Source organism: Anser brachyrhynchus (assembly GCF_964034855.1).
Source record: "Anser brachyrhynchus genome assembly, chromosome: 6".
Lineage (NCBI taxonomy): Eukaryota > Metazoa > Chordata > Aves > Anseriformes > Anatidae > Anser > Anser brachyrhynchus.
The window spans coordinates 36,375,502-36,398,193 of NC_137700.1; the positions used below are offsets into that span (position 1 = coordinate 36,375,502).

Sequence of the window (22,692 nt, forward strand, 5' to 3'; positions counted from 1 at the left end):
GCTTCAACAACTTTCTTTCCTAACCCTTTTCCTTCCCTTCCAGCTAAATGCCTTCCTGCTTGGCCCGACAGCGATGGCAGCAGGCACCAAGCGCTGCACACAGTTGCTACCTGGTGGTGAGTGGGAGGTAAGGGACTTTTGATACATTTTTCCCTCTGTGCTGGTTTTGTGCTAAGGACTGTGCTGCTGAGGCTGCTGCACGTATTCATGCAAACTCCTTGCTATTTTTCAGTGGGTTAGCTGTCAGAAAAATTTGGTTGGCGTTGCTGTCACTATAGAGGACTAACCTATTTATTTCAGACATAGACTTTGTGGACTGCATAGCCAAGGAACTCTGTAGTAACTAACAGTGTTGGGGTTTGAAGTGCATGAAAGCCATTGGAAAATAGAGCAGGGACAGGGCGTATTAGAAATAAATTACACTGGTAATAATATACTCAACATTTTATTATAAAACCCTCTAAAGCGCCACTTTATAGCTCACAGTTACGACAAAGGAAATGCCTTGAGTTAAGAAAACAATGGGGACACAGAGACATTGTTTAACATTTTTTTGTCTGGAAAACACGTGTTGCTCAGGACTCGCCTACGTTTACCATCCCCTGGCGGTCCCAGCAAGCCCACCGAAGCTGAGGGGGCTGCGGTGCGGGCAGCGGGGCTGCTCTCGCCCAGCGCTGTCTGGGTACCACTGTGAAATGGCTGGACAAGCTCTGGCAGCTGACAGCGGGGTGCAGGGTGAGGGCATGGTGCTGTGTGTGTATTTAGGGGGTGGACGGGGTCTATTTAGGGTGTGGACAGGGTCTCCCGCCAGCTCATCGTGGGTCAAAACAAAAGCTTTGTGATGGTGGCCGTGGCCTCCTCGTGCTTTGGAGCTGAAAGGCCCCTGGGCCCTGAGCCAGCAGTGGCAGCAGTTGATTTGCAGGAGTTTTTCCTATGTGCAAACCTTGCTGAGGGACAGGGCTGACAGCTGGGGCTGGTGATGAACCCCTCCTGAGGCCTGGGCTTACAAATTCCTCAGTCTGTGCCACAGTAAAAACAGGCACGAGGGCATCCTTCTTGCCTCGGGGATACCCTGCCCACATGCTTTGCTGCACCAAGGCTCGGTGGCAGCAGCGAGCAGCCTCCCGCACCCCTTCATCCCCCAGCCATCAGGCCTCTGTTCACGGAGAGGCCTCATTTGGAGCTGATCTCGGGCCCGTCAAAGGCTTTCAAGGGTTAGGAAGGTACAACGTTTTGCCTGTCTTTACCCTGGTTCTGGGTGCTGTTTGTCAGCGTAGCCGCAGGACCCCAGGGACAGCCCAGCCGGGTTAGCAGAGCTGCTTTGGCTTTGCAAGGTTGGAGAACGCTGAGGCCCTGCCGTCAGCTCAGTTACCGAGCTGCAGGGCTGAAGGACCAGCAGAGGAGCCAGGCAGTGGTGTCTGCAGGCCTTCAGATGTGACAGCAGGTCACGAGGAGGAGAGGGAAACAGGTGGATGGATTTCTGCCCTGCGCCTTCAAATTTTACTGTCTCTAAGCTTACCAGTTCCAGGCACCTAACATCGCTCATTAAAAAGCTCGGCCAGAGAGGAGAGGGATGAGCTCTGCAGGCCACAGCACCCAAAGGCTATATTAAGTAAGTTTAATCATCTGGAAATAAGGGTGATAGCACCAAGACAGCCAGCAGCCTACCAGAGACACGGAGGAGAACAGATCCAGCACCCTCCTGCACCCATGTGAAGGGTTCCTTTCCCACAGGGAGGTGTTCAGCAGATTGTGCAGTTGCTGCTGTGCTGCAGCTCTGCAGGGACCAGAGAGCATCAGCAAAGTGGTGCTTGCAGCCAGGGCAGGAGCACAGGGACACTTTTACCTTCCCTCCCTGTGGAAAGGGCCAGCATCAGGATCCAGCATCCTCATCCACCAGGTAAGCAGGCCTGGACCTTTGGTAAATTGTTAACAAGCCTTCAAATATGGTTTTCTTTTTTTTTCCAGAACTCCTCTGGATGCTGTCTGAGAGATCTTCTTTACCCAGAGCCCTTGGTGCCACCAGGCTGCAATATAGCACAAGAAGGTGAGCAGGGATCTTCCTCCGTATTGTGGCAAATCAACCCTGCTGCAGGCTGGTAGGAAAAAGGCTGCAGTGTGATGCATCTGGTCACTGAAAATCTCTGCTGCAGGTGTAGATATACTTAGTGCCCTGTTGTGCTGAGAGGATCCTTCCCGCTGGTGTGTGCTTCTCATCCGTGTCTCAGACGTTGCTCAGGCCCGGGTACCTCCCCAGGCTGAAGGCTGGATGATCTGCAGCTGAGTGATGACCAGCAGCAACAGGTAAGACTTTAGCTGATTGGGATTTGCTGTGACAGGTTGAAAACCACTGGGGTATAAAGAATAGCAGAGGCCTGTCCTGAACCCACTACTGTCACTAATATAGAAACCTTAATAACTCATTGATAAACCTTCAGAGTAGAAATACACAAAACACCCCTATGTACAGTAACAGTCTTGTTTACATCGACTGGGTTAGGAATCGGATGCAAGGATTGCCACTGGTTGTTATTGTTTTAGCTACGTGATGGGACTTGTCTGGAAAGAGCAAGATCGTTTGGGCTAATTGGTATTGGCAGCCGTTGGCTCCACTGCTGCATCTGAGCAGGTGGAGCGACGCAGAGGAGGCGCGTGGTGTGGGTTGTGTTGCACACCCAACCTCCACCGAGAGGTGATTGAATCCCCTTGTCCATGCCTGGGTAATTCCAGTCTTTAGTCCATCTCTGAAAAACGTGCTTCTAACTAGCGCCCTTCTTCTCCCATTCCTGCCAAAGAATAAAGGCAAATTAGTCAAAAGGTAGATCTGGCAAGCAGCAGTAGCTGTAATATGCTCAGGAGCAACCTGATTATCTGGTACCGAGGGGTTTTAGCCGCAGAGTGGGTCAGGGAGGTCTCTGTTAGAAGCAATGCTTTTGTTACAGCCTTCCCTCTCCAGAAAGCAGTGGCACTACCTGCAAGGGACCAGGCACGTGGGTGGGTAGATGGGGTGAGACATTTAAGAGGGTGACAGAGAAAAGCTCAGCCAGCATCCTTGTTTTGTTACAAAGACAGATGATGGTAAGGAGAAGACCATATGGGGGCCTCCCAGGTGCTCAGAAGCAGACTGCCTGATCACCCATCCTCCTAGTGAAACTTCAAATGCGTTTCAGCACAGTTTCAGTGAGAGGAAACCTCTTGTTTACTCCAGTTGCTGCCAGCGCAGTCAGCATGACGTGGCTCCAGTTACAGGAGCACACAGCGATTAGCTGAAATCGCAGCCAGGACAAGCCCAGGTGAAAAGCCCAGAGGAAAACCAGGCTGCCCTGAGTCATGCTCAGCGCGCTGCCCAAACACCAACAGGCCAGACCCCGTCACTGCTGGCCTGCTCAGCCGCTGGGACAAGCGAGCAGCAGCTACCCCAGGCACCAACCAGCATTTACCTTAGCTTTCTGTAGGACTGTCCCCTTCCCTGTCACCATGACGGACAAAGGCCTGTTTTTCAAAGCCGTTGCTGAGTTGACTGGTGAGCTCTCTGCGCTGTTTCCTGGACTGGCAGTTTTTGTTTGAATCTACAATACGAGTAATAGAAATAGGGGTAACCATTGCTGTTGTGTGGGAACCTTGTCCTCAGGAAGGAATTTAGGTGCCTAAATCTCCCCCAGAACAACCCTTTGCTTGGCTGGGTGCAGAAGGAGCACTGGGTCCTGACCTGCATGACCCTGATAGTGTGGCTCAAGGCCCCACAACAGCCAGTCCCAGCCTCCTTTTCGCAGCAGTGATGGGGGAGGTATCTCATTATTTTATTACTATAGTTTCATATTACTATATTTTATTTTCATGCTACTATATTATCATATTACTGTTATTATCATATTATATTTTTATATATCACATCATTATAGATAGAGTGTTAAAATATGATGTTGCGTTATTATTAGTTACGCCGTTAAGGAGCAGGCTGAAGTGGTGTGCCCACGCCACCGCGCGCACTGGGTGCCCCCACCTACCCGGGGTGCTGCGTTCTCCAGGTGCGTGGTGTCCACCGTGGTGCCCAGCGTCACGGGGCCGGACTCTGCCTTCTTCAGGTTCTCCTTCACCTCCACCAGGTTCAGCTCCACATCCACCCTTCGGCTCTCCTTTTTCTTGCACTCTTCTTCTATCTCCTTCAGCTTCTGCTCCAGGCTCTTGTCTGCAAAGGGAAGGACAGCTCGGCACCACGCGCGCTGGCTGGTTCCCAGGGGCTGGCATGAAGCTGGGGGTCCTTGGCAATTGTGGTGCTGGTGGCTGCAGGGGACTTGGGGCACCCAGAGGGGGAGCAGGGACCAGCCACAAGAGTATGCATCACTCCTGCACATTTTCCTTATGTCTTTCCCCAAGATGGACCATGGCAGAGCCAGCACTTGCTCCAGTGCATTCTAGGCTAGGTGGTTTGGCTCAGAGCACAGGGTCTACCCCCGGAGCTGAGGCAAACCATGTCACTGTGACAAGGCCAGTTCTTCCCTCCCGTGCCATGAGATAGGAACAGGGTGGCTCAGGATCCAGCCTTTTCCAGGATTTCAGCACTGACTCCCCTGGCAGCTGGGCTGCTGTTAATGTGCCCGTGGTCACGCAGGTGGTGCTGGAGGAGCAAAGCCCCTTCTGGTCCCAGGTTCATCACCCCTCTCCAACCCCCTGGTCCCACCTTGTCCCATTTCTGCGTGTTGCCCCTTGCCCAGCTCTACCTGTGCATCCCACGAGCATCTCCTTCAGCTCCCGCCTCTCTTTGCGCAGCTGGGTGAGCTGAGCTCGGATTTCCTCCTTCTCCTTCTCCAGCCGCTCCTTCTCCTCCGTAAACCGCTTCACCTCGGCCTCTGTCCTGTTCTTGCCCAGCTTGGTTTCCACTGCTGCCACTGAAAGCACAAGCCACCCAAACCAGCTCAGATGGGGGGAAAAAGCAGGAGGGAAAACATCTTTGGGTGGTTGCAAACAAAAATGAACGAGACTTGGGAAAGTCATGGGAGGCTCATCACCAGCCGCAGGGCAGAGCTCGCACCCGGAGCCCCCCGTCCATGCTCCCCGCTCCCCACTCACCAGGAAGGGGCATCTTGGGCCGGTGCGCGGGTGCCAGCTGGGGGCTGCCCACCGCCGCTGCCGACCCCGCGGGCAGCTCGGGGGCCGTCTGCGGGAAGGCGACGGTCTGCTGCTGCGCCTGGGTTTTGACAGGCGGCGTCTGGGGCGGCAGCTCTTCGGGCTCCAGCTTCTCTGGCTGTTTCTGGAGCAGAAGATGGGAAAGGAGGTGAGATGATGTGGTGGGGAGCTGGACCCCTGATGAATCCTGGCCCCAAACCCAGTTAAATACCTGCTCCGAGGTCTCCATCACCTTTCCACAGGGCTCAGCGTCCTTAGCCACCGGGGTTGTCTCATCCACGCTGTCGGGGGCAGCCTTGGTGCCAGCCCTCTCTGGAGACGGCGAGCTCAGGGGTGAAGTCTGGCTCGACTTCTTGCCAGCGCAGTGCAGGAAGGACTTCACCGGGGTGAGATCCAGGTACACCCTGTCTTGGTCCCCCTCCAGTTTGCTGTCGCTCTTGGATACTTCTCCCTGCAAAAGCCAAATGTTCCCCTGAAAAGGGCCCGTCTGCTGCAGCCGAAGGAAGGGCAGTCTCACTGCAGAGCAGCAGCATCTTAGGCAATCTGGGATATTTTCCATAAATATATAAGTGATCTAACGAAGTTACAACCCCATTTTCTAAGTCACTCCTCAAGGAATATTTTCAGAGTACAGAAAGTTCCACCCTGCTTTCCTCCAATAAATCTTTCCAGTGGTAGCAGAAGACTCATATGGGGTTTGCACCCTGGTGTAGATCTAGCCGGGCCCTGTGAGATCCTTTGCCTTCTCCAGGATACCAGCCCCCATCTCCCCAGCATGGCCTGTGAGAGCAGATCCCTACAACACCCCACTGGAAACCTCTCACATTCCTCAGTGACTCCTCACCATCGCCCACTTCTGTCCCTTGCAAAAGCCTGGATTTCCCCGGGGGGGGCTGGGAATTCCCTTCTCCCCAGGTGCCAATACCAGCTGTGTGTGGCTTTGGCAAATCCTCTCCCTTCCCTGCTGGAGATTCCCCCTGGCTGGGAAATGCGATGCTTCCCCGTGAATCATGGATGCCCTTTGATGCAAGCCACCTGTGACAGCGACCAGGGACTTTTTAAGCAGCAGGAGCCAAACCCAGTGGCAGCGCTCGCTGCAGGTGGGTGTCGTGCTGGGCACCTTACCTCGGGCATGTCCGGCAGGTCCACGTCGTCGTAGAGCTCCTCCTGCGGCATCCTCCCCTTGGGCAGGTTGTCGATGTAGGCGTTGGGCTCGGAGTATTTCCTCTGCATTAGGCTGTGAACAGGCAGCAGGACATCCTGTCAGAAGGGACGGTGCTCTCTGCGCGGCCACACTGCTGAATTCTGGGGCGTCTGTGCATGCGGTGCTGCACCCCCAGCCCCACTAACCTGGCTTCCCAAAGGCCACCTGGGCGCACGCCCCTACCCCTGTGGCAGCAATGCTCAGGTAGGTGCACCACGCTGGGACGAGTGCTCTCCTGCCTTGCACTGAGCTTTCAGAGAAAGCACCCGAGCTGCACCCATGCCTGAAGCACCCCTCTCCAGCTTGCCCCCCGCCCCCCCCCCCCCCCCCCCAGCTCCCAGGAGCCCCGCGCCACCCCAAAGACGTACAAGAAGGAGTTCTTCGCAGCGCTCACGATGCAGGAGACTCTGTCAGCATCCACGTAATCATAGGTAAATTCCTCCGGGTCTGTTTTTGAGCCTGACTCTGATAAGAGGAGGCCCAGCCAGTGGCCCATTTCCTCCGAGGACTTCGCCTACAACGTGACCAGACAGATGTTATGGGTGGCAACAGCAGCGCCCCTGGACTCCCTCAGCAAAGGAGTTTACCAGCAGTTCTCTGTCCTTGCAAGGAGCTGGCCATTTATTTTAAACCTGAGACCACATTAAAAAAAAGAAAGTACCACCACCCTGTGTACGGACCGACTGGCAAACTGGGGAGATAGATACATAAATGCAGCTCCTCACTAAAATTTGTAGTCGGTCTGCATGTACCTTTCAGTGGCGAACAATTCACCTGCATTCCAAACTAAGAAAAGTCTCTATGGCTGGAGGAGATGCTGTCAGGGGGCCAGCTTTGGGAGGAAAGAGTGCGTTTTTTATTTTGCACCAGCAGAGTGCAGTAACATGATTTCCAAACACCAGATGTGCAAGGAGACACAAGCATAGCAAAGAGCCTGCGAGTTCCTTATGCCAGAGCCCCAAATCCTGTTTGCACAGGGAAAAAGGGAACAGGAGAGTTTAAAGCATGGTCAGAGAAGAACATCAAAGGGAGCCCCTAGCTATAACATGGTCAGAACCAAATTCCCAGATGCAACGAACAGCCTGACATTTTGCAAAATTAAGTGTTGAATATTATGCCTGGAAGTCAGCTCTAGCAAACAGCCACATAGGCTTACCTCCCAGTAGTGGATGATTTCTACCTGGAGGAAGAAGTGGGCTGACACAGATATCGTTTGCTTTGATTTGAGGCATTAGAGCAGTAAGTACAAAGTAAAATTCAAGGCAAGTGAATCCCAAACTGGAAAGTGTATTTTAAGCTTCCAATCTGTTTGATTTAGCACAGACTTCAGTGCCTGGGAAGCCAGCCAGCCAGTCTGTACATTGAGGCTGGTGGCCCAACAAAATACAGTTTCTTCCATTCACAAAATGTAAATTTTCCCAGCACCTTTTCTTCACATCTGTAATTAGGCAAAACGTCTTGGACATAGACACAACCTGAATCAGAGGCTAAGCAAAAACACCTAAAAAATGTCATGGCAGGCACTCGAAGTCTGTTGTTTAGCTATAAATATTCCACCCACTGGAAAAATACAGGAAATTGCTCACATTGTCCACCTCCTACTATAATCACGCTGTCGTCAGAGAGAACTAAGATTAGAGATAAGCAGCCTAGATGCAGGCAAAGGAAAGTAACAGATGGAGACGAATTCACTTGCACTTTCGGGGCAGATCTGTGATCGGTTTACTTAGGATGCACTCATGACCCATGGCTTTGGGACTGTTTTCAGAAGATGAAGTTCATAGAATCATAGAATGGTTTGGGCTAGAAGGGACTTTAAAGACCATCTAATTCCACTCCCCTGCCATAGGCAGGGATGCCACTCACTAGATCAGGTTGCCCAAAGCCCCATCCAACCTGGTGTTGAACACCTCCAGGGATGGGGCATCCACAGCTTCTCTGGGCAGCCTGTGCCAGTGCCTCACCTCTCTCTGAGTGAAGAATTTCCTCCCACAATCTAATCTAAATCTTCTCTCTTTTAGTTAAAGCCATCACCCCTTGTCATAACATTATCTGACCAAGCAAAAAGTTGCTCTCATCTTTTTTTTAGAAGACCCCTTATCCTATAGTCAGTGGAGATGGGCACCTCCAGAGACCCTTCATCCCAACCTTAGATGAGAACCTAAGATGAAGGCTGAACAGTCCTCTGGAGATGCCAGCATCAGAGGCAGCCTGGATTACCAGCCAGGTAGGACACCTTCTAGGTGACCGTGGTCTGGTGAACCAAAGTCCAGTGCTTCAGGCTGTTTGCTGAACTGAAGTCTTCCCTAAAAAGGCCTTAAAAGCATCCAAGCAGTGAGAGGCTTTTAGGCCTGCTGAGACACCCAAACCGACCATTTAAAGAAGAATGAGCTTGGAGATATACAGCCTACCTCCAGAATGACCCGTTCTTCCCCGTTGTGCAGGATGCGGAAGGAATAGAGATGATCAGGGCTTGGGTCTGGAATAATTTCACAACCCGCCAAACTTAGGGGCTGCTGAGCCAGTTTGCTTCGGTTCTTGTCCTGGTAGAAATGGAGGTGACCGTCTTTTATCTGACACCAGCGAGACTTCCACTGGCTGTTCACAAGCACATTCAGGTAACCTGCAAGCAAACACAGGTTATCGAGTCATATTTTCCACCCCACGGGGGGGGGTGTGAATCAAAAGTCATTTCTGTGCACGGGGAGTAAGTCAGTTCTGAGTTCACCGCAAAAAGCCACAGGCAGTGATGAAGAGCAAAACCACAAAGATGAGTGGTCCTGAACCACATAAAACAGGATGAAAGGGTGAAAATTGGTTCAAAATGGGACCCTTGAAACTCAAATTAGGTTTGGAGCAGCAAGCTGGCTACGGACACCTGGGCAAAGTTGGTCCCAAATGATTCCAGTTGACCCACACAACCTCCTCCCTGTTGAATCACACCACGCGTGTCTGGTATTACCTGCCCTTCCTCTTGAGTCACCCTGTGAGCTATTGCCTGCCCCTGTAAGCACCACAGTCGCCTTCATGTGAGGAGGCACCATAATCTGCGTGGATTTACTGGTGTGGACAGTGGCTTTTTTGCCTCCTGATGCATGCAGACAGCAGGCAATGATGCCTGGTGCTCACCCTGCACTGCACACCAGGGCCCAGCCCTGAGACAAGTCCCTGCAGAGGAGTTCGTGCTGTCACTTACTTGAGGTCTCCAGGGATCTCTCTGGGCTATCCATGGAGCTGGATTTTTTCCTCCCAAGGTTCATCAGGTTGCTTAGTATTAGGCCAGTTGTCCCTTTCTTCTTAACTACCAGAAACAAACAAAGAAACAAAAGTCACTTAGGCTGCATTTATGCCATCTAAAACCGTCGCAAAGCGACTTGCCCAGATTCATGCAGGATCTCTGTGGTAGGGCAGGGCCTCACGCCCAGGCTTCTCAAGCCCTATAGGAACACTAACTGCTGAGAAATCCCAGTGTTCACCTGCCAACTCATCATGGAAAAAAGCAATGAAATCAAATTCTCAGGTAGTGAATTAACAGACAGTTTTCACCCTGCATCAGGTCAGTTTGAGGTGGCAGCAGCCGGAGAAGCTACAGAAACCCTCGCTGCACACAAGGTCAGCAGCATAGTTTCCCCTCATTCCCAGGGTGAGTTTTTACCATCTTTTGTCTCAGCCGTCTCCGGGTGCCCGTCTGTGCTGCTCCCACTCTCTGAGGCTGCAGAGTACCTCTCGGAGAGCTCCACCTGCCAACAAGCACCAGACATCAGCTGTGCAGACACATGCAACCCGCTCCTCCAGCAAACACCCACCACAGGGAGTTTTCCCCCTGGCTGCTCCCCTGTATGGAGGGGAGCCCAGTGCTGGGTCAGTTTTGGGGAAAAAATGTGGCAAGAAAATTCAGACTGTTCCAATAATGCTCCTTTTTAGCAGAACAGGTGGTGGGTTACATTTGTATCCATCTCTGCTCAGACAAAATTAATGTACCTACGCCTGCTATTTATTAAAAGAATAGGGTGGAAAAGTCATCCCCCTATCCCTCCTCTCTGTAGGGACAAGGTGTACCTTCGGGTAAGTGAGGCGCTGTGAATCTGGGATGTACTGGTTGCCTTCACTGCCTCCTTCGCACTGCAGACCGCTGGTCTCCTGGATTACCTGTGCAGAAGACAAAGCCATAGCTGGTGAGTACAGTGCAGTTACTGGACTGATGCTTCTCCCCACAACCATGGACAGGTGAAAACAGGACATCCTGCTAGACCCCCAGAGTCCCTCCTGTTCTGGGTCAGCCAGGGAGCCCTGGTGCTGCCCCAGGCTCCGCAGAGGCTCCCCCTTCTGCTGCCATCCCAAGGCAAGGGCTACATTTCCCCCTGTCCTCAGCCACTTCACGCTAGGCACTCTCCCCCCAGGCATTCCTCCTGCTGCGGTGGCTGGGCCGCGAGGTGCCTCTGTGGGCTCCCGCGCACAGAAGATGGTGGGTTGCTCCAGGAAGAAGCTAACCCAGACATGAAAATGAAGTGGTCTATTTGTATATGGGCTTGCAGGGAGGAAGGAGCCAGAGCATGCGAGGACAGGACGGAAATCAGATACGGTGCTGTTGGGATTCAGCTGGAGGGATTCAGAGACACTCGTCTCTGGAAGATGTACGGTCCTGCACAGGAGCATGAAAAGCACGTAGCACTCACATTTCTCCTCTTTCTTACCTTCCCTCTGCATTACCAAGGAGTCAAGACAATAATGCTGGAGGGCCATTCCAAAAAGCTTTCTCTGGTTACCTGTCCCTCCCTCCCCATGTTCACACCTGCCTCACTGAGGCAGGAGCTCCTGCAGCACTAACGCCACCCATCAGCATGGGGAGAAGCAGGGGCTGAGCCACACCACATGCATGGAGGGAAGTGAGGAGCTTCCCCCTTGGCACACAGGGCTCCCGATGGGCTGCTATGACAGGCACTGCAGCCTGAAGGAAATGCTCAGGGACCTGCCTTCCCTGGCAGCTGAAGGCCTGGGCAACCCCGGGGATGTCACTGACCCTGAGCCACTGCTCTGCCTGGTCTTTGCTCTGCAGCCCCAGCACGATGACATCAGCGTTCATGGGGATGATCTTCAGCTTGTGCTCTTTCTTCCTCACTTGCTTTTCCTTGTGAATGACAGTGCAGCCCAGCAAATTCACATCCAGCTGCGGGTTGTGGTCTTTGGAGCTCTTGTAGCACTGGGGAAGGAAGATGGAGGACAAGTCAGAGACAAGAGGAGCCTTCCCTTTTGCTTGCTGGCATGAACTCACACTAGAAGTGGCTCAGTGCAACCTCATGCATTAAGTGCCCTGAACACAAGAAGGTTTAGGGCCTATAAGGATGCCACATCTATGTATGCAGACTACGAACAGGTCATATCTATTATGTATGTAGATACACCTAAGGTGTAAATAGGTTGTTTTAGGTTGTTGTAGGCAGACGGCAGAGGATATACGCACCAGCAGCCTGGTGTCCTTGATGACACACAGCTGCTTCGCCCACTGTCCCAGCCACTTCTTCCTCCATAGGAATGCACAGATACGGGCGTCCTTCATCAGCTCGATGGTGGCCTCTGTGGATGGCCACTGGTGGGTTGCTGACTTGCCTTTGCTGCTCTCTTCTTCATCGTAAGATTCATAGGAGCTACTGACGGCGTCACCATCTTCTAAAACAAAAGCAAAGCTTTGTCAGTAAGTACATCCCTCGCACAACTCTGGGCCTATTGCTTGCCTCAACCATGCTCAGACATGCAAAAGCTGCAAGCACAGGGATGTGTCTTTTGAACATCTCCTGCAGAGGATAATCAACAGGAAAATGACCCTCACTGATCTTTTTTTTTTCTTTTTCTTTCTAGCTCAATATTAATCTAATTGAAATGTTTTGAGTCTCATAGTCTCAGTTATAAAATACTCAAAAGACACATCTCAGTTGACCACAAGTTTGAGAACATTCCCTTAGACATTTTCTGATGCTTTCTGCTTTTTTTTTTTCCTGCCAAGATGCTTTCTCTGCTTTCCACTTGAAGCCAAATAAATTTTTTAAGGCAATAGCAAGCTATAATCACCCCTTGTTCTCTGAATGTCAGAAGTAAAAATGGTATTTGCAAAGCCATGCAACAAGCAAGGATCTGTTGTATTAGAGATGTCATGCCACTTTCCCTCTCTGGGCTAACATATCTAAGGGACATCAAGGGGCTTTGAAGTAACACACTGTTGCAGCAGCGAGAATTAGTCATAAGTGGCAGCGGTAAATAATAACAAGCACATTTTTCACGTTCATTCTTGAACTGATTGCTACTTTATTAGGGTAAGCCGGGATTTTCAATGCTCAGCTCTACTGGGAGGTGATAGGAGCTTTCAGCTGATAGGAGCAGCTGGTTGTTGGTGCCAGATTCATCAGAAACAACAAAAATGTTCCTGTTGGCTGCAAGGGAATTTGCAGTGCTTTGATGGTGTCTACCGTACAGCTCTTATTCACGAGGAACCGGATCCCCATCACGGCTACGTAAGCTCGCATGGCAAGATGGCAAGATTTGGGCACCATCTGCGTAGAGTTTGACATTCTTATCTGATCAAACAGCACTGAGAAAGGTCACCAAGTTTCCCTCACCAGAATTTAATCTAATTTAGATTCTCATCAAATCTTAATATCCACATAAAAGTAACATTGTTGGATTGGTGTAAAATAAAAGTGGAAAAGCAGCCGGAAAAGAGAAAAAGCATCATTGAAGAGAATTTCTTAACTTGGGTTTGTTTTTAAAATAAAAGGAACTGAGACTCAGTAACAAAGCTACAGTCTTATCCCCAGCCTCCTCTGGTGAAATCTCACTCTACAACATCCCTCAAGTGGCCAGCACGAAGCTGCACCAATTTAACAAACTTTAAAAAAATAAAAAATAAAATAAAACAAAAAGACTGCCTTTCAAAGTCTCTGAATACCGCTGACACAAGCTACTGGATCACCATCTCCAAACCCTCCTGGCCTGGTACCACTGCGGTGACCTCCTGATGGAAAGGCGTTTTCCAGGCTGCGTTTCCAGCTGACAAACTGGGACAAACCCTGCTTGGGTGACTTGTGCTAACACTGTGATTACCCCTAGAGCTCACTCCATCCCAAGGCAGACAGCTCAGGCACTTCAATACAAGGTCTTCGCCTACTGGCAGTTTCAGCTAAGACCAAAGTTTTATCCTCTTGTTGAAGTGACATCGGTGGCAGCCTCCTAAATTCAGAAAATTAGACACCAACACACAGCAGAGATGCTCTGATGGCAAATTTTGAAAAAACAGAGTGTGTTTTTCCCCAATTCTTCCCTTACAAGGATTTGGAGCCGTTCGACTCCCCTCCTCCATTTCTGCTGAGATTTCCAGTCTCTCCTGTGCCAAAATAACACCTGCAAGCTACTTTTGACCCAGACAGGATTATGAAACCAAGCCACCCCAGAGGCTCTCAGCCATGCTCTGGGATGCCCTTATCTAGACCCAGCTCTGCCTTCCTGTTTGGTCTTCCCACGGCTGCCCAGGCTGCCCATCGATACAGCGACGCAGGGAGCTCCAACCACCCTTCTTGCACGTAACGGGCAGTGCCAAGGGGAAGCACTTGATTGCCTTGGCTAAACATTAGGTTTCAAAAAAAAAGAATAATAAAGGAAAAGCATTTCAGGGTTAAAAGCATGCCATACCCATCGTTATTGTGGCATAAATAACACCCTCAGTAACCTGCAACCCTGGCCTGGGTCCAGCCGCAGCAAGCCTACCAAAAAGACCTGCACAGTCAAAAGCAAAGAGAAAGGGAAACAAAGAGAGAAAGCCACAGATAAGAAAATGCAAAGAACAAGGGCGACAGCCTGGCTCGGGTCCCGCTCCCCCCTCTGCCAGCGAGGCTGCCCCGTCCCCCGCGTCAGCTTCCAACAGGGACAGGGGGCCTGGGGACGCTTGTAACCAGCCCCGCAAGCAAGGCAATTCTCCTTAAAAAAGGGATCATCAGCAGCAGAATTAAAATCAGCGAAGGCAGACGAGCTGGCTCAGTAGGAATAATCGTTGCTCAGTTGGCAGTCATGTTGCCCCTTCCATTTTCACTCTGTCTCTTATCACAGCCTTCACTTATGCAAATACAGCAGAGGAAGGGAACGATAACGGTTTAACACATCTCGGTCTGGGCGGAAAAGGAAGCAGCAGCGTTCGCTGAAGCTGTACGGTGAAAGGCAGAGGCATCCCCAGCGGAGAGGCGGGGATGCTGACGATGAAAGAGGAACCCCAAGACCCAAGGGTCTCTCCTGCCCGTTTCATTTTAATTAATTCACCCACGGTTTGTTACACTGTTTGCAGTCCCACCTCTGATGATGCACAAATCCCCTATCTCCTCAGCCCATCTGGAGGCTTGCTTTGATGTCCTTTCTTGGCAGCGCGCTCCCTAATTTTACTAGCGTTCCTATTTTTGTTTAATTTCGCTACGCCCATTTGTTTGGAGAGCCATGGGTGTCTTCCAAGGCTCATGCTGTCAGCAACACCACGAGCAGCTCCCTGCTCCGCCAGCCTGCAGGGGCGAGCAGCGAGGTCTCGGCTGGGTACTGGGGTCCTACTTCAGCACACATGGCTCTTCTTTGCCCTGGGCACACCCACACGTGTTCCTACCACCCTTTAGCAACGCCAGCCACACTAAGGTCTCAAAGCAGTTGCTGGCAATGAGCATCACTGCCTGTAAGCAGGTATTGCAGGGTGCTATTACCAGCTGACGCGCTGAGGGGTGGCTAAGGGATGGAGAGCCTGGTTTTGTACTTGTTAAGCCAACGGGCAGGACCAAGACCTGCAGGTTTGCCCCATGTGCCGTGGGATTTGAAGTCGGATGTCTCCAGGCAAACCGGGGCACCAACTGCCTGAGAGTATTGCTGCCTGACCTGCCCTCGGCACAAAATGCTGCATTTCACCCCCTTCTGAGCACTTCTGCTGCCTCCTCCTGCACATCACTGCAGCTCCCTGCCTGTCCCTACTCCTCCTTCCCACTCACCCCAGTGAGCCCCCTGACACACCAGTATACCAAAAAACAACAGAGATTCCCAGCAGCACAGCGCTCTCTCACTTCCCACACAAAGCACCTTGAGGGATATCTGCGTTGCAGCACGCAGGGCGCTTTGTGCAGGAGGGACCTGCTGGGGCCTGCAGAGGGCACGGGTGGTACCGCATTCACGGGCGGTAAAGGCACCGCATGCCTTTACCTGTCTGCGCTGTCTGGGCTTGCACATCCCATCTCTGCGCCCTTCTTGGGCTTGGATCTCCGCTTATTGCTGCGACGCCGCACTCGGTGGTGCCCGGCGTCACCGGCTGGGGGGAACTGGGCTTGGAGGCAAAAGGGTTTCACCTAGCTAGCTCCTGACACGCAGCCCAGTGGTGGTGGCCACCCCCTTCTCTTCCTGCTGCTCTTCTCCCTGCAGGCACCCAGCTCTGGCCTTCTCAGGACACCCTTGTTTAAAGCACACGCTGCAGCAGTGCCAGGGACGGTCCCATTCGCACCACACCATGGGGCCAAGGTCAGTGCCTGGTGCTTTCGCTCAGGGCAAGCTGCAGCGTGCTCGGCATTTGGAGGTGTGAAACACCAAGCCCGCTGCTCAAACAGCTGCTAACAGCAGCCACAGACAGCAACGCCAGCCCCCACAACCACCTCACTTTGACCACGCTCCCATCACGTGGGGTTTTTCCTTTCTACCACACTTGCGGGCTCGGATCTCTGGGTGCCTCAGGTCTCTAACTGGCCCTGCCGGGTGTATTTGCATCTCGGAGCAGCACTGAAAATCCTAAGCCTGGATGAGCACGGAGATCCACACTGAGCTACGAGCTGTCCGGGTGTGTGAGGGGGACGTGCTGCAGTGATGGCTGCCCGCATAAACCAGCCCCAGGTGGCTTCAAGCAGGGCCACAGGAGTTTTACAGCCTGGCGTTGCACACCGGGGCTGTGGAGCGCTCAGCTTCTCTCACGGACAGCTCTGATTCAATGGCCAAGAGCTTAGATCCAAATCCCACTTTTATCCCTAGCTCTCACTTCTCTGCTTGCCTCAACTCTTCCCACTCGGATCTGCCCCGTGCCACGTATACGACTGCACCCTACGCTGCTGCAGTCAACGGTGCTGAGCTGAGAGCTGCCTCTCCTGCAGTGCAGTGTCACCTCTCTCATCCAGACTTAAATGGCTCGTACAGCAACGACAAGATCAGCTGCTATCAGATTGGAGGGTGGTAATCTCTCCTAAAGGGTAGTCCCGAAAAGAAGGACGCACGAATGCATCGGCACAAATGAGAAGCCGGGAGCTCTGCCTGCCTGCAGCAGCCTCCCCCAGAGGGGATGGGAGCGCACGGTGATGGGCACCAGTGGCACTGCTGAGGACATTACTGGGACACGGGCGTGAGTGAGTGTGCACAGCGAATCCACGCTGTCCCCTCACATGATGGGTGGCTTTTAAAACAAGCTTACAGATAGTTCAACTACCCGAAGAGACAGAGCTGAATAAATAGTCAATTATAAAACCTGTTACAGCAGCTAACAGGTCAGAGTCATCAATTTTGAGCCCCAAAGGGACAAACAGAGCAGCAGGACATAAATGCAAGCCACCACAGCTTCACTGCTTCTGAACGGAAACCAGCATTTGACTAGAGACTATCTGCCAGAAAACCATCAAGACAAAGAGAATCCACAATGATTTATAATATTTTACAGCGATGTCATATTAACCCAGACGCACTACTTATTTCTACAGGAAACTTAAAACTTTGAGTAACTCATTAGACTTTTCAGCTGGCATTACATGTATAATATTACACGTGATCAGAATCAGAAAACAAAATCTGTCACATAAGCTGTAAGAATTGTATGTTTTTTAGTTTACTTTTTCTCATAAACTTCGAGTCTTCCATCTCACACATAACCCCCCCAGACAGTTAGCTGTGATATACCATTTAGAGAGACATCATATGGCTCAGCCTCTTCATAGTATCCTTCCGGGGATTCGATCTTGGGGACCAAAGGTTGTTTTGTGTCAGGAATCTGAAGAATAAATAAAAAAAAGAAGCATGATTTAAGGTAAAAATAGATGCTTGAAAACAATGGGCATCCTTTCTGTAGCACTGAAATACATTCTAGGGTTTTTATCTAAACAAGCTGAGATGACAGGGAAGAAAAATTATTAGTCTGCTGAAGGTTTCCAGTTAAAGTAGAAAGTTCTCTGAAATTACTGCATAATTGCATCATAAATATTATTTTCTTTAATTTTGCTGAAATCTGCTGAAAGTTGATCCTCGGAAGGATCGACTTGTACGTTTCCCCATAAGCAGCAGCTCCAGCCCGCTGGCCTTACCGTGAACTGGGACTTCTGCCTGCCATGCTGACCCCTCCCAGGCTGCTCCTCGGAAGGGGATGAGCCTCTGAGCTACCGATCACCTTAACGGGGAGCCAGCGGGGTGGGCGCTCCGTGCAGTTCTGGCTTTGCACTCAAAAGCGCAGCCTGAGCTGTCACTGGTCGTATCTTGAAGTCTCTAGCTGATAGCTAAAAATCTCTGTTTTAGGCAATATTAGGAATCTTTAATTGTGCTCTGAGCAAAAAAAAAAAAAATGAAGGAAATGGATAAACAACACTGATGGAAAATAGGCCTTTGAAAGGAGTCCAAGTGCTGGAAAATCCCTGTGGTGCCTGCCAAACCCCTCCCTAAACACAAGCAAGGGCAGGCAGGAAAAACAGCGCCTTGATCCTTTAGAAATACCAACATATGACGAAAAAAAAAAAAGGGGGGAAGCTAAGAAACAACCTTTTTAGTTCTCAAGTAATTCACATGGCTGTTGAACGTGATACAGCAGAGCCGGAGATAACAGTCGGATGGGCCCTTAGCTTACACTCTTCCCCAAACACGTGGCATCCCACCTCTCCCACCACAGCCCAACAGTAGCATGCCGCCATTCCCCAGCGAGGTTTCCCCTCTCCTCGCCCAGGTCAAACCACCCCCAGCCGTCTGACAGCGCTATGCTCTGGCTCAGACCGCTCCCGTGGCTTCTGACCGAGAGCTGCGCAAGTCCCGGACAGGACGTTCAGTGCTTGGGGGGTAAAACCCCACGCCTCCCAGGAGGACAGGCAGAAGAGCCGGTCTCTCTCTGCAGAGACACCAACATCGAAGGTCACGGATCATGCATGGTCCCTCATCCACAGTGATTGCTCCCCGTCGCCTTGAGCATCACGGCACAGTTTAAGGCAGGATAGTTCTCTTTGCAGGTCACGCCAGCACCATCAAATGTAGGTTCAAAGCCGTTCCTCCTGCCCTGGATATTTCCACCAAAGGGTACTGTTGCCCAGAGGCAGATAGGAAGTTTTGAAGGAAAAGATTTTCTGGCTAGCAACTTCCCTTGATAGGAGATGCTGCTGATCCCACGGGAGTTAGGTACCCTGGCCTTGCTGGCCAGCATGGGTGAGCTGCACACTTGTCACCTTTTCAGGTGTCTTGGACGAAGGCACCTCCTGACATGGGACTGCCAGCTGCTGTGAGCAGGCTCTGAGCTTGCTTCCCAGAGCCACACAGGACGTGCTGTCAGAAAACACTTGCCTCCAAACACCTCAAGGTTTAGGAACTTGTCCTAATGTGTTAAATTAAAGAAACAAGAACAACCAGTCCAAAGCTTTCCTTAATCCCTTCCCCGGCCAGGAGTATGTCTGCAATTGCCATCTGCGGTGGCCTTGTGCGTGTAGCCAGCTCACATTGTGTTATGACCATAAACAAATTGCCTACACAAAGAAAGGCTGTGGGTTTTCTGACACCATCCCAGGAGTGTCAGGGAAAGGGTGGGGGGAAGGGGCAGCTCTGTTTTGCTTCCTACAGACAATGGAGTCCAACAGGGAATAGGTGGGACTGCGCCCCAGCTGCCCCAGAAGTCGTTTTTTTTCCTCTTTCCCTAAAGACGTAGAGTTGTTTTGTCTCTATCTGAAATCAAAGAATATATGCTGCTGCGTTATCTAAGCCGGGCTGGCCCTCGCAGCACATTTGTCTCTGTATTACAACACAACGGAGCATGCAAACGAAACCATCTCGGGAGTCCGTGCCTGCACCCTGCCACCTCCCTGGCAGGCAGCTGTGAGAAGCAGCAGAGCAAGGAGAGCTGCCAGGGCTACCGGAGGATGGAAGGACACTGACATCTGAGCTATAGCCCGTGGGACTTAGTGCTTAAAGGCTACTTTGGGACAAAACCAAAGAAATGAGTCAGATCCAGCTGGGTCACCCCCCGTTGGGTAGGTAGCCACAGTTCTTGGAATACTGAAGTACCTCTGAGTGCTCGGATGTCTTTGCAGCCAACAACTCACTGATACTCCTCGGATGCTTACAGCGAGGAAGCACCTGATTGCTTTATGTGAGTGAGGTTAGTTCCACGGGTAAGCAGTTGGGGAAGGTAGTTCCCAGCACAGGCAGCTGGCCTGGGAGCAGAGCCTAACCTTGTCAGCTGTTGTTGAAAACTGCTTTTCCTAACTTCCTCATTTAATTTTTCAATTGTCCTATCAGAAGGACGTAACATGCCTTAGAGCCATGCCATAACACTTGACACAGAGCCAGGTTTTCAGGACAGGAGCTCCCAGGGAAGGCCAGCAAGCACCAGCAGATCAGGTGGTGGCATCCCAGGGGCTTACCCGGGAATGGCAGTGAGCTGAGCTGTTTGGGGAAAATGCTTTGGATGCTGGGTTCCTTGGGGTATTCCTACAAAAGCAGTCCCTGTAGTAAGTAGCTAGCTCTGCCATTCCTTTTCCCAAGACAATGTTCATTAAAAAAAAAAAAAAAAAGGAAGTGTTTTTAATTTTCTGGATTTTCTTTGAAGTGGATTTTCAAAATTCAGCATCATCCAGCTGCCAGGCTAGGGAAGAGGCCACCCCACTGGAGCAGTGAACCCTCCTGCCCAGCTTGCAGAAGCAGACGTGCAGGAGCTGTCCTGCTACAGCACACAGCCTGTCCTGGGCTGAAGTCCTGGGGCCTCCACCCGTGTCGAGGGAAGGGGCAGGTTCTCCTCTGGGGTCACAGATGCACCATCCTGCCCTCCTCTCCATGTCCCCTCCACATACACTCCCTGCCCTCCTTTCCTTTCACATCCCCAAATCCCAACTGCTGCAATTCCCACGTCAGACCAACTACAGAACAGCCACAATCTCTCGAGGACAGTCGGGCTGGCTTTCTGGCACAGGGACAAAATCCCACTGGAAGCTGACCATGTAAAACTGTACCCTCGCAAGATTTACAGCTCTCCTATGGAAGGATCTAAAGGAATGTTCTTTTTGCAGTTTTTTGAAGCAAGCCCTCAGCAAGCTGGAGCACAGTGCCTGGGGTCTTGCACCTCTGGGCATCAAAAGCAGTGAGAAAATGGGCTCTGTGGGGCTGTACAGACCCATGTTGCCTTCTCCAGCCACTTTTCCCTAGGCCTGGGGCAGGAAACCAATACACTGGGGAGCCCGTAGTTTAATACATATATACATATATTTAATAAAGCTCATCTGGACTATTTGCCACATGAACAGATGACTGGCAGAAGTCTGTCCATTTAGCTGTGCTGCTCACTATGTAATAAAAGTGGCCCTGAAGCCTTCAGGGGTTGATGTCCCCAGGCTGAGGGCTGGGCAGTGAAAAAGCAAAGGTTTTGTAACACCTACCTTTGGAGGGGGCAGCTCCGGCAGGCTCTTCTGAGGAGGGGATGAATGCAGTCCCAAGTCTCCATTGGTCAAGGAGGCTCTCCCATCCAGTGCTGCAAGCCAGAAACACAATTATATCGATGACATGTGGCATTTCCCAGCAAATGGCTACCCAGAAGGTGCAGGAACAGCGAGGTGCTATTTTGGTAGAAAGCAGAATGATAATTACAGGCAGCACTGCGGGGTGACCATGTCACTTTGGGCTAAGTTCAGGACTGTGGCACTAGAAGACCCAGCAAAAGAACCCGCCTCTGCTTTTCGGGCATGTTTTTTGCTTCTGGAAGGAAAACTGTGAAGCCCAGACCCATTGGGTTGGGCTGGGCTGCACAACAGTTCAGAGCCAGCCAAGAACAGTAATTTAATTGCTATTGAATCTACCAGCTGAGGAAGAGATGCTCTTGAAGCAGCAGAAGCCAAACATGTGAAAGGGCATATGGCAGCAGAACTGCTCCAGGCAGTCAGCCTCTGCCTCTGGAAAGTCAGATTTTCCAAGCAGCTGAATGCAGAGTGATTCAGTAGCTGGGGGATATACGGAAAGCTCAGAAAACTTGTGTGCAGTCCCTCTTCCCCACCACAGAACTCCTGGGTGGCCTCAAATGAGTCCCCAGATCCCACGCCCTCCAAGACAGAGAAATGCAGTAATGCTCAGGAACAAGTGGGAGCCAAGCACCCAACGGCCAAAAAATTAAGGACGTTGAAGGCATTATTCTGTGCAGTGGGGAAGTCTCCTTTCACACAGTGTCTCTTAGCAAATACTCTGGGAAGAATGAGGCTAAGATGTCCAGATACTGCAGGTCCAGTAGATTAAGCAAGGGAATTAGGTCCAAAATCTGCACTGAGCTGGTGCTCTGGGTCCCGTAGTCACCTGCTAATGCTCCAGCCACGCTCCTCGGGCATACACAGAAACCACCACGGCCTCGTGCAATGCCCAGCAGCAGTTAGCACTGTGCTCAGAAGGCACTGGCATGAACTTTGCTGCATACTTCTGGGTTTTAAAAATAGAAGTTGAAAACCACATTGCTTTGTTCCAGTCTGGGGCTCGGAAGCCACAATGATTGCTCTGCCCCAGGCTGCAGCGAGCTCGCGGCCAGATGGTGCAGGAGAGCAAAACGCATCTTTCAAGTCAAATTGCTCCCTCTTAGACAGGTCTCCTGGTCATCAGCACTGGCCAACTTTGCAGACACTCAGGGACTGACAGACACCAAATGCACCGCACAAGTAGGACCGAGTGATGCCTTGTGAGGTTCCCAGTGAGAGTAAAGCAGCACAGGATGGGGACCTCAGCCTCAGTCCTCACCCTGCTGGAGACCAGCCCATTCCTGTGGACACAAGCCCACACGCTCCAGCTGAGGAACAGAGCAGGACGCAATGGAGCTTTGATTTTCAGGCTCTGCACAGGAAGAACAACCTCCTCTAACCTTCTTCCTGACAGGACTCCTGGGGGATGTTTCGGGGTTTTCTGTTCTGAGGTTGCAAAAGGTACCTATCGCTGTTCCCAGCTGCCAGCAAGGGGGAACTGTGACCGATATGCTCAGTTCCTGCACTGGAAAAAAAAAGTCTTGCTCAGGCTTATGAACCCCAACAGGCCTCGATGTGACAGCGCCTGGAACAGGACAGCTCATTCATAACAGAGCACCTGGTGAGTGCTCACAGCCATGACCACGAACA

At 51.4% G+C, this 22,692-nt stretch overlaps 1 protein-coding gene across 5 annotated transcripts in view; it reads right to left on the bottom strand.

Moving 5' to 3' along the window:
- Positions 1-429: 429 nt before the first annotated feature.
- The window catches only part of AFAP1L2 (actin filament associated protein 1 like 2), a 63,367-nt gene continuing 41,104 nt past the window's right edge, over positions 430-22,692 (bottom strand). For 3 of the 5 annotated variants that reach the window (XM_080597750.1, XM_080597749.1, XM_080597753.1), the window contains exons 4-19: positions 20,986-21,077; positions 17,270-17,360; positions 11,793-11,998; positions 11,352-11,531; positions 10,391-10,480; positions 9,987-10,071; positions 9,528-9,632; positions 8,743-8,954; positions 6,700-6,845; positions 6,253-6,364; positions 5,339-5,578; positions 5,071-5,251; positions 4,722-4,889; positions 4,008-4,189; positions 3,441-3,569; positions 430-2,786 (exon numbers count right to left, since the gene is read on the bottom strand). In XM_080597750.1, coding sequence (XP_080453876.1) covers positions 2,760-2,786; positions 3,441-3,569; positions 4,008-4,189; positions 4,722-4,889; positions 5,071-5,251; positions 5,339-5,578; positions 6,253-6,364; positions 6,700-6,845; positions 8,743-8,954; positions 9,528-9,632; positions 9,987-10,071; positions 10,391-10,480; positions 11,352-11,531; positions 11,793-11,998; positions 17,270-17,360; positions 20,986-21,077 — 2,246 coding nt within the window. In that variant the 3' untranslated portion in view covers positions 430-2,759. The remainder of the gene's footprint in view (positions 2,787-3,440; positions 3,570-4,007; positions 4,190-4,721; positions 4,890-5,070; positions 5,252-5,338; positions 5,579-6,252; positions 6,365-6,699; positions 6,846-8,742; positions 8,955-9,527; positions 9,633-9,986; positions 10,072-10,390; positions 10,481-11,351; positions 11,532-11,792; positions 11,999-17,269; positions 17,361-20,985; positions 21,078-22,692) is intronic. The other 2 variants (XM_080597752.1, XM_080597751.1) reach the window with 1 other exon arrangement.